Here is an 11,980-nt window from a genome sequence, read left to right as displayed (position 1 = left end):
AATATAAAGCATTTAATGACAAACTTCAATACAAGCCAAAATCTGTGAGAAGGTCTCTTTAAAAGCATGTGTTGTATTATGTTCATGGGCGTTTATCTTACAATTAATAAATGGTCAAAATCGTAAAATACATTGCATACAAATCGTTTCAAATCGTGTTCCACTAAAGTCGCTAAAGAATAGTTCAGTTTTATTTTTATACTTCAATAAACCAAGAAGACAGTGTCTGAGCATGCACCAGAAATGAGCAACAAACAGTATGAACAATTTAAATGCACGGATATGAATCGTGCGTTATTGAAAGCTTTACCAAGGCACGTGAGCACGATAACAAAAAGTACCTCATTAAAAGCTTTATCTGGGAAGATGAACACATCCTTCTCGACAGCATAAGGTAAATATGTATTGGTTGTATATTTTGCAAGTTTAGATATCAGAATATGTCAATGTATCTTAAAAGACTTCATCATGCTCGATGACATATTAAGAAAAATAACTAACTAAACTATTTGAATACATTTTTTAATTTTGTTTTAGTTGAGACTCATACTACATGTATGTCGGTATTTTTCTGCATATCAGTCAGTGAGATAAAACTATTCACGAGCATTGACGAGCATTTTCGGATGTAAAATATAATCAGTTGCGTGTTTACTGTCACTATCTAGTATGATCCACTCATTGTTTACTCAAACTTGTTATATAAATGAGTGCGGCAAGATTACATTCGAAGTAAATGTATAGAAACGAAGCGTACGCGAATTTAACTTACAATACGAGTGCTAACTACATGTAGCTAGTTCGTCTGTGGCAGTGGTACGTACTTTTTGTACAAACATAAAGCAACATGTGATATATGTCTGGTTGTGAAACGGCAATTATTAATTAATTATTTATTTTAATAAAGCTGTGTATATGTGCAGTTTTAAAGATGTAAATATTGTTTGTAACTATACAGTTTATGTTAGTTATTTCATAAAAAAGAAAACACGATTTACGTATAGAACTAAACGAAAATACACTAGCAGTGGGAGACGAGCTCACGCCGACCTATAAATGAGCATGTGCATTCGCTATGTAACCGTCATTATTAGTGGGCATGTTTATAATGGGACATTTATCCATAAAAAATTATGTACTGTGTTTTTAAGTTATTGTTTACATGTTTTACTAGGTGCATGATGATGAAACTTTCATAAACTATCTTATCTTATCTTAAAAAGTGACATTTCAACATTTTAGTAATGCTAATAATTAAATTATTATGCTACTGAGTGCTGAAAAAATATACGTAAAGAATACATAATAATACAAAAATATCAGTGAGCATGAAGAAATGGGATATATTTAATACTTTTGTCGACCTCGAGTCCATTCGATTAATGTTTAGTAATTAAAATGAAACATTTATATTATAAAATATGTTCAATCGTTTTCTTTCTTCACATATAGCGGAAGAAGGTGTGCGACAGTATACGGAATGGACCCCAAGGCTAATAAACAGGTCCTGAGTTAGTAACAGTTAAAATGTGTGATAAATAAAAATATAATTATCATTTCAATTATATTTTGTTTATTTGTACGATTGCTATTTAAAACAATCTCCTAAAAATAACTGTGAACATATTTTCTACTACTGTAACTACTATAACTACTGTAACTACTACTGCTAGTACTTCTACCACTACTATTACTACTACTACTACTACTACTACTACTACTACTACTACTACTACTAGTACTACTACTACTACTTCTACTACTACTACTACTACTACTACTACTACTACTACTACTACTACTACTACTACTACTACTACTACTACTACTACAACTACTACTACTACTTCTACTACTACTATTACTACTACTACTACTACTAGTACTACTACTACTACTAGTACTACTACTACTACTACTACTACTACTACTAGTACTACTACTACTTCTACTACTACTACTACTACCACTACTAATACTACTACTACTACTACTTCTACTTCTACTACTACTATTACTACTACTACTACTACTACTACTACTACTACTACTACTACTACTACTACTACTACTACTACTACTACTACTACGACTACGACTACTACTACTACTACTACTACTACTACTACTACTACTACTACTACTACTACTACTACTACTACTACTACTACTACTACTACTACTACTACTACTTCTACTACTACTACTACTACTACTACTACTACTACTACTACTACTACTACTACTACTACTACTACTACTACTACTACTACTAATAATAATAATAATAATACTACGAATACTACTACTACTACTTCTACTACTACTACTACTATTATTATTACTACTACTACTACTACTGCTACTACTACTACTACTATTACTACTACTACTACTACTACTACTACTACTACTACTGCTTCTACTACTACTACTACTACTACTACTACTACTACTACTACTACTACTACTACTACTACTACTACTACTACTACTACTACTACTACTACTACTACTACTACTACTACTACTGCAACTACTGCTACTTTTACCACTACTAGTACGACAACTACTTTAGTATAATTTGTTTAATATTGCTTTTAAATCTATATATTTTCAAAAATTTAATTAGAGTTATTTGGCCGAGGTCTCATAAACTTATTTTTATAATCCAGAGTGTTTTTATTTTTTTTAGTTAATAATAAATGAAATTTGTTTCATATGAAGTCTATATTTGTCTTCATTAATTTTTTTGTTTACCAGTGAAAGGTTTTCTATTCGCTGTAAGGCTATATTAATTATTAACAATTAAAAAGCAAAATCTCAACATAAAGTTCTATCCTACATCCAAATCCTTCTAAATACAAAAAAATCAAGTTTGAAGCCAATCCGTGCCGTTAATTAAAACTTAAATACAATATGTATGAAACGGCCTTAACCAAAAAATAATCACAATTTCTACACAACTGTCCACAATAATGGCCATAAATGACCATACACTACTATCTGCTATACTAATAAGTAATTATTATTAAAGAGAAATCAGCGAAGATACAAAACAGAAAGATTGCGAGCTATTATATTATTTTAAGCGATTCATTGAATACTTTTTACTTTTGTTGCAGTATGAGTATGAAGATGAATCCAAGGAAACAAGCAATATTATGGATCTCTTGGGATATGGGCCCCTTATTAGAAAGACAAGAAGAGAAGCTTACACGGAGCTTGACAGGTTTAGGGTGAAATATGTCGACCGTTGGTTGTTCTCCATCACAACAGGGAGCAAGGCGGAGGGACTAACATGTGTATTTAAAAACGATATAGATCAGATATTCGTAGCACGAAATGCTATGTGCCTGGAAGAAGGCATTGACCAAAGCACAATTTCTGGTGACATCGATCTCTTCAATATGAATTTTCAAACAACCAGTGCGGGATATTGTAGACTACTACAAGGCAGACATGGTCCGATTGGCCCGATTCACATTATCAATGCTCTATGTGAGGATGGATGTGGTAACTTTGTATTAAGCAGTACACTGTATTTAGAGCAATATACAAGAGTTCGTTTGCCAGGGATTCTCTACCATGCAAGTGTTGGTCCATCGTTGCCATGCTCTACTGGTCAATTTAGACTTGATAAGGTACACGCAATTCGCTGTCACTGTCCAAGCATATTGCAGACATGGGCAAATCGACTTCGTAATTGGCCACCACAGAAAGTGATTGCAATGGGAGCATTTGTTGCTCCTATTGGTTTTAAAGGCAGCGCATTCAACCATTTAGAGTGGCGGATATGCGTTAATACTGCTGAGACGGAGCTTGTGAATAATCTAAACGACACGCAGGTCAAAATATATGTAATACTGAAGATGGTAGTTCATGATGTATTGTCGCCTAATACAAAAGAGATAACATCATATATATTGAAGAACATCGTATTATGGCTAGCAGAAAACAACCCACAAGAAGTGTTCCATTCAGGAAGTTTGTTTCATTGGCTTCACGGGGGATTTGATATATTACAAAAGTCTATATCAACGAGACATCTATCTTACTATATGATACCTGAGAGAACTTTTATGGCAGAAAGGGACCTACATGATAATCAACAGCGTGAGTTTGCAACATCGATCAATTGTATTATGAACGAAGGTCCAAGGCTACTACTAAGATTGAAGAAAATACGCCGAGCCATTGTGTCCCATCCTGAACCTCTCCTGTGGTACAGCAGGATGAGGACTAAGCTGGAGATTTTATACTTGATGATGTTGAACAGATTTCAATGCACAGACTTTAACGGAATATGTGACGAGTCTGATTCGATGATCCATAGCTTAAGTAAACGTGCGGTTGAGATCGCAGTAGAGGTCGTATGGCATATGCATCAGGAAGGCAGTTAATTAAATGATTCGATGTATCAATTATATGAGAGGATGCTCAGCTAAGTAAGAACATGTTCACAACAACCAAACACTGCAAACATTAACATAACATTCCTTGTATCAAATTTGGGGAATAGTTAATTATTAAAGTAAACTAAACAAAGAACTAAAACTGCTAAATGAACATCACAAATAATGACGACAATGAAGCTCTACTTTACTTATGTATTATCAATTATCCATACCCTCAATATATCATAATGATAATACCGATGTCATTTTAATAAACGAATGAATGACAATTGGACCATCGACATGCGACATTGCAAAATAGAGGAAAGTAATAATGTTATATTTTATTTTGTATATTTGTCAATTCGAAATCATATTGGTTGTTACTTTACAGCGCGATGAGCTTTCATATTGCATTATAAATCATGACACATCTAAAGTATATTGACACATGTGTTGTTGAAAGAACGAACTTATATAGGCATGATTGTAAAGTTGGTTATTTTGTGGTTTGTAAGTATTCAATCAGCATCTGCACAAATTTACAATGTCGCTGATTTTGCTGTCTACCTCCGTAACAAGTATTATACGTCGATATATGAATGTATAGTAGCGTGCGATGTATATCAATTTTGAGGTATACGATATGTGAATCAAACGGAAATATTACCATTTTATACTGTTCTCATCCAAACTACTGCCGCTCCGGTGTCGTGTTGTTTTAGTCAATGCATCTGCGTTGTCTAAAACAATGTGTTAACAAATATACAACAATTATCATTGTGAAATTGTTATTCCATATTGCATCAATACAAATATTTGTATAAAATTGCCGACGTCGTTGTAAGTCTTATAGAGTGATGTTTTAGTTGAAGCAAATGTTAAAGGAACAGTTCACTGGATGACAACCTACTTGCACTACAAAAGCAGGAGTCTGCATCAATAGAAATAACTATACATAGTCCAGATGAAGAACAAATGTACTCACTGGGGAAACAGTTTTAATTTTCTTTCATTCAAATTAACTTCTAGCAGAAACACATTGTTCATCGAGTCCAGTATTTTGTTCTTTTTATAATATCTTTCTTTACATTGGATGCAAAATGCCTGACATAGTGGACCAAGGAATTCCATCTTTGTTTCAACTGCATAGTTTCTAACATGAAAGCTTAAATACCAAAAATATGTTTATTAAATACTTCATTTCATCATCATTTGTTTGAATCTGTATTAAAACCGACGGTTTTCCGATTTAAAAAAAGTTTGGTATGAAGCGCTCTTTAACAAAACCGCCGACCTTTCGTACCCATTGAACATTAAAAGAAAAAAATCACATTTTACATGCACAAGTAAATATCAACACTTTCGTGAATCAACAAATAAAAGTGTATTCTTTATCATATGAGCGTATTTGTATGTAAAATACTGAAAGTTTAATGTTTATATGCATAAATGGGTTTCGCATTTCAGGCACCTGTCAAAATCGCTAATTTCGTTTTGCATGTATATATGAATTTCATAATAAATTTAGTCAATTTCATACTATGAATATTATAAAAACACGATGAAATAATACAATATTTACTTACAAATCGATTACTGTGCAATTATTGGAAAATTGGAAGATTTCGCTTGTGATAGCGGCGTAGCGATGTTTACTAATTTATGCGGGTGGTAAATACGGTGTGTAATATAAAAATGTAGACTTCAGTTGAAAGGGAAAGGAATGCAGTTTCAGAAAATATATCTCTCTAAAATATAGTATCTGACTTTTATTTCCGGAAATCTTTTAATAGTAAAATATATGCCGTAATGTTTTTGAACAAATGTCAACTTTGATGTACCCATGTTGCTCGAAAGAAGAATAACCTATAGAAAAGAAACTTTTTACATTGTAAATAGAATTACAAAAAAATAATCTGTTAAAGCTGATATGAAATATATTCAGTGGATCGAATTAAGTTAAGCTGGCATAACGGCTATTGCATTGAGTACTCTCTTTTTTACGGTGGGACGTACACTTGCGTACTATTCTTATCAGACATCGTCGTAATTTCCACAAAAGTTTTATCAGCCGTTAGATATTATTGATCGATTTTCTTGCAGAAGATGTGAAACAGGCACCATTGTTTCCAAACAAACCAGGTTCGCAGCAAAGGGCAAATATAACAAGAGTTCTGATTGGCTGATGCCACAATAAAAAAAATAAATGCTGGTCGAGCAGGATTTTTCTGCTGCAGCAGAAAAAAATGCTGCTCGGGCAGGAATTTGCTGGTCGAGCAACATCTAGATGCTGCTCGACCAGTAAATTCTTGCTGTACCAGCATCTAGATGCTGCTCGAGCAGCATTGATTTTCTGCTGCAGCAGAAGTTAAAGTTTCGACCCCTTTGGTGCGCCATAGTGAATGTCATTGCGGGCGTGAAAGGTGCTATCGGCTTTGCGTGGTTAAACACACTGTAAATAAACAATTTTGACATGAATTTAACGGGATTTAAATACAAAAATATATTATTAAACAAGTTAATACACTCCTTACGTTTGTCTTAACCAAGTTGTTTTTCTTGTGCAATTATTGGGGGTACTTTTAAAAAGTAAAAGTATAGGGATAGAGTACTCCAACCATTAAATTTGAATAAATAATACTTGTCAGGGTTTGCTTCATGCTTTCAAGGTTATCGAAAAGGTGTTCGAAAATGTTCGTGTACAACAAAAGAGCGAAGATCGGGAATCCGATCTTTGACCATTATATATGTGTATATCAAGGATAAAAATGTCATAAACTATCATTTCAACGTTCTCATGAAGACAATTACTCACAGTAAGTAGTTTAATACAAACTATATATATTTTACCTTATGTTCAAATTATGCAAGAGTAGTCGGTTTTGTTTACCATGTATGCACACGAGTTTATTATTATAACTCTATTTAAATATTCAATATTTCGTGCGACACATTTCATAGCTCCATTGCGAAAGACAACAGCAATACTGAAACTAAATGCATACAGAATGCTATCATTCGATCACTAATGTTCGCAATACCGTTGGTTATGAGTAAAGAAACAAAAGGCAGTTCAGAACAATTCATATTGATATTTAGTTGTACTATTGCGTAGTCTTAAATTTATACATGAAACAATCTTCAGTTTTATCTCGGCTTTAGCTACCGATCTATTCATTTAATATTTTGCGGCTTTCACCACCGTTAAAAGCTTTTTTTGTTAAAGTGTTGTGGTATTTTCAACGATCAATACTGGAAATGTGTAACTGGTTTTAAATAAATTATAAGAGGATGGTAGCAAAAGAGTCTCGGATGAAGAGGTTCAGAAGATTCATTTGTTCTGTATTGTTTACACATTTGTGTTTTTTATTTGTAGAATTTAGCGTTTTAAAATAGTTTTACACAGGCTTGACTATTGCATCGCATTAGAATATTACACCACACATGTTCCAAGAAAAGCATATGTTCAATATTTTAGATCTCTATTTTAGTCAAATCAAGAAGTACACAGAAAGCAAACTAAACCAATCTCAGAATCTCAGATGAGCTCAAACAGGACATCAATTATGTCAAAGTTCCCACTTTATGCAACATTGCCGCTAAGAATTGCATCGTTTTCATCAGTGGTTCTGCGAGTTTCAACGCAGTTGCTAAGCGTTGCAGGATTTTTCTTGGTTTCCAATGAAGGCGAAGATGCAACAAGATGCTTTCATTGTGGAATCGGTAAGAGTTCTTTTCCAAAAGAGTTGATGAAATACTGATTTATTAGTTTTACAGTTGTAACACCAATATATGTATTAAACATAATTAAAACAGTTTGAGTTTAACACGAATAATATATTTGAATGTAATGAAACTATATCCTGGGTTTAAAAATGTGATAAATTAAATACGGAATTAGACTAAACTGTACACCTGTATGTCCATTCATGAGGACAACATAGAAGAATTTAGACAAACATGTACATGTCATATATTTTAAATTTACTTACATGTAATTCATTTTAGGTTGGTACCTATGTTTTTTTCAGCCGTGGCTTTGTATGGAAATAAATACTCATCTGTAAGAAAAACTTATTATATCATAAGTTTTGACTACTTACGAGAGCAAAATTTATGAAAAACATACTTTCGTGAACTAGAAAATAAAACACAATTGTAAGGCATTTCGTTCTCGTTTAAAAGAAATGTGCAATATATATATGCAACATGTGCCTGGTTTCCAGGGTTACGCAATTGGAGCCAGGATGATGACCCGTGGGTTGAGCATGCACGTTTCTCTCCCAATTGTGACTTTCTGTTGAACATGAAGGGACAGGAGTTTGTGGATCTTGTCCAGTTAGCGGTTAAATATTCATCAAATGTAAGCATACTTGTTGTGATGAACATTAAGGATTATATATTTATTTGTTGCATTTTTTATAATTTGCAATGAGGCAAATAGTTTAAAATCGCTTTGCAAAAATATGATGGCTTTGTTTAGTTGTCAACATTAAACAAACACAACACTACATTTATATAGAGATATATTGAATAAATAGCAGCATAATATGTCATGTTTCTTTTGTGGGCGCCCCTTGTGTGCTACTCTACGTTTGTCAACATAAACAATTTGACAACCGTTTGAGCTTAAGATCTGTATTGACACGAAAGGTAATGAAAATAAGGACATTGCTCTGAAATCTTATTTACAAGTTTTATACTAGGATGTTCAATAGATTAATTAAAGTATTATTTAATGTCATGATTCCGTAGTACACGATGCCCCTTTTGAGAAGCACTTGTTCCTTTTGTGGTTCTAGATCTGTCCTAAATTTAGAAATATTTAAAAACTAAATAAAAAACGACTAACATATTGAACAATTAAGCTCTTTTGTTATAATAAAATTAAGCATACCGTCAAATATCTGAATTATGATGATCATTAGCAAATTGAGTTTCAGGTAAATTGCATTGCATACAACTTCAAATATTTTATCTTCAACTAATGCGTCTTCTCCTTTATAAAGTAAGAAACTACACAATTACACCACACTTTACCGTATGTACCACACACTAATTCTTATTCTGTTTATTAAAGATGTTATGTTGTGTACGTGTATCCGTTATGATGTTATAATCGTATACAAATCAAAAGGTTGACTACATTACACATACACTGTTGTTTTTCTATTTTAAATTTATAACAATCAGATGATAGAACTGCACAAATATAATAAGTAATGGTTTATCATGTAATACTATTAAGTGACTATTACGATTGGGCAAGCATGGTAGCAGTTACACGCGTCATAAAACAAACTACATGTATACAATTTACAATTAAGAATACCATGAAATTCCTGAAACATCAGTAAAACGAAACCTCTTATTCCTTACACATTTTTAGAACGAAACTTATATATCACTAATAGGAAACAACTTTATGCAGGCACATCTCTGGTAAGAAACCACTATCTGAGTGTTGTTATTTAAAGGAGATTTCTCACTGGAAATGGCATTTTTTTAATGTGTCGGTAAATCATTAAATTGATAGATGTAAACGACTTAACTGTAGAGCTCTACTTAATTGAACAAATTGAGAAAGATGGAGAGAAAAAAAGAACAAAGCGAGCAAGGCTTGTACCAGTAAACTTTTGGGAGCATAGGTTTTCGCTTTAAGCAAATACCATCGAGACTGTGATAATATGTTTTAATATCTTATATAAGTGATCCACTTGTTAGAATGAAATTGTACGGAAACAATAGGATCATTCCAAATTATTATGTCAGTGCGTGTAAAGCATTTTAATTTTAACAATGTCAAACGAATTCTTAAACAAAGCTGTATTTTATAATAAATCTGCTTCAAAAAGTGGTACTGGCCTCTCTGATTATCAGAGTTTTTTTTATTTTTTGACTCCATGCCAAAAAGCTGGAAAATCGACATTTGACAATAAGTGAACATGTTCGTTTAAGACCATTAGTAAAATAAATTACACAATCGATAAAATACAAAATACCACATAATGTCTCAGAGGTAGACGATAATAACATTGAACTTGTTATTCTGTAGACATGTAGACACTGAGGAAACAGCCAGATAAGACTTGTTGAGGCAGAAAGCTGAGTAAGGCATCTTCACGAAGTGTATGTACCGTACCCGCAGTGAGGTTTGCCTGGTTTTCCTACCCTGTGGCCACCTATTTTTTTGCGAGGGACGTGGCAAGGAGCAGCGAATTTGCAAACTAAGTTGAAGCAGTGTCAAAAATACAGTGCGCACATTTAAATCTTTGGGACATTACAATACTACGTCCAACATAATAATTCACCTAAATGATATAATTCTTTGTTGAATAGTATATCGGACAATTTACTATAACTAGCACAGCAAGCTAAAATTATTACTTATGAATAGAAGGTACCATGCTGTTGGTCAAAGTATAGCAGCATGAAATTTGCATACAATACCATGCACTGATTAAGTATACGTTTGCATTCCAGACATACTGTTTCACATTAACTTTATATCGAGATATTAACATACATAGAGATGTAGCATATGAGTATGTATGTTTATGTTCAATTATATACTTGAACATATAAAATGTAATACATTTACTTGAGTTTTATGTTGTTGGTATTGATGCGGAGGATATAAAAGAAATGAAATATACAATGCCTTTTTTCTACTTGCAATATTGTTTAATAACAGAACAATTATTAAAGATTGAAAATATGCACATGCTTTTTGTATTTGTGTTAATTAAATAACAGTGACATAAGAAAACGTATATCGACGCCTGATTGTGTATTCGTATTTATTCGTATAACATGTTTGGCTTCATCAGTTAAACAGAGAACCAAGTAGAAAGCGATACATGTATAGAATCACTTATATGCAGCATTGGTTCGGATACATGCTTTTAAATCAATTGACAAGGCTCGACATTCTGTGAAATAAGTTTGATTTAGTGATCGTGAAATAATATTTAACCGACGAATATATATAGAATTGTATTGACGTTCTTGTTAATTGCGTTGAAATGAACACGCGTCACATCACTTATGATAGACATAGGGAAGACTAATAGTCCAAAGCAAATATTTGTTATTATACAATATGTTAAACCGATCCTCGTTAATAGTCGGTTAAATTCGTTTAGAAGCTTAGCTTATTCTAAATGTAGAACAAAATCCGTGATATTAACGGATATTTGAAGAGATCCTTATAAGATCATTTGAGCAGTTTAAACTCGTCCTCTGATGGTAACAGGGTAAAGACATTAAATTGCCTTTGTCTATTTCGAGGAACATTTACTGATTGTTATTGATAATGTAATTGGATGCTGTATTGCAATATATTTTTACATTTAGAATCATGAACACAAACCTCTTTTTTAAGACCGTTCCGTATCTCACTGTCTCCAAATTAGGTACACCTTCCCTTAAAGTCTTTACCATTTCATTATAAAATGGAATGAAATGACTCAAAACGTAGCTGAATTCTTAGTTGAGTTGTGAATTCTGTTCCACTGCATTAAATAATTTGTATTTATTTTATATTTATAGTAAACAAATGGCGCCGTTAAAGTAATTTC

The 11,980-nt window shown here is 32.6% G+C and overlaps 1 protein-coding gene and 1 long non-coding RNA gene across 4 annotated transcripts; both read left to right on the top strand.

Moving 5' to 3' along the window:
• Positions 1 to 289: 289 nt before the first annotated feature.
• LOC127858604 (uncharacterized) lies at positions 290 to 5,228 on the top strand. Of its 3 annotated transcripts, none has more exons than XM_052395803.1 (3): positions 290 to 394; positions 1,453 to 1,504; positions 3,126 to 5,228. In XM_052395803.1, exons 2-3 carry the CDS (start codon positions 1,481 to 1,483, stop codon positions 4,401 to 4,403), a joined length of 1,302 nt encoding a protein of 433 aa, XP_052251763.1. In that variant the 5' UTR covers positions 290 to 394; positions 1,453 to 1,480; the 3' UTR covers positions 4,404 to 5,228. The 3 variants fall into 3 exon arrangements, with proteins under 3 accessions (XP_052251763.1, XP_052251764.1, XP_052251765.1); XM_052395804.1 differs by lacking the exon at positions 290 to 394 and adding an exon at positions 640 to 816; XM_052395805.1 differs by lacking the exon at positions 290 to 394 and adding an exon at positions 914 to 933.
• A 1,962-nt stretch (positions 5,229 to 7,190) lies between these two features.
• Positions 7,191 to 11,120, top strand: LOC127858609 (uncharacterized). The gene is made up of 4 exons (XR_008038984.1): positions 7,191 to 7,216; positions 7,892 to 8,123; positions 8,627 to 8,763; positions 10,456 to 11,120. It is a non-coding gene; the product is annotated as an uncharacterized LOC127858609 (long non-coding RNA).
• Positions 11,121 to 11,980: the final 860 nt, after the last annotated feature.

Source organism: Dreissena polymorpha, chromosome 14 (genome assembly GCF_020536995.1).
Source record: "Dreissena polymorpha isolate Duluth1 chromosome 14, UMN_Dpol_1.0, whole genome shotgun sequence".
Taxonomy (NCBI): domain Eukaryota; kingdom Metazoa; phylum Mollusca; class Bivalvia; order Myida; family Dreissenidae; genus Dreissena; species Dreissena polymorpha.
The sequence above is the reverse complement of the archived record's forward strand: the minus strand, read 5'-3'. Positions and strand labels throughout refer to the sequence as shown.

Bases quoted from the DNA above. Each gene is read 5' to 3' on its own strand.
- LOC127858604 (XM_052395803.1), top strand. From the start codon at position 1,481: ATGGACCCCAAGGCTAATAAACAG. The intron at 1,505-3,125 runs GTCCTGAGTTAG...CTTTTGTTGCAG, and splicing joins ACCCCAAGGCTAATAAACAG to TATGAGTATGAAGATGAATC.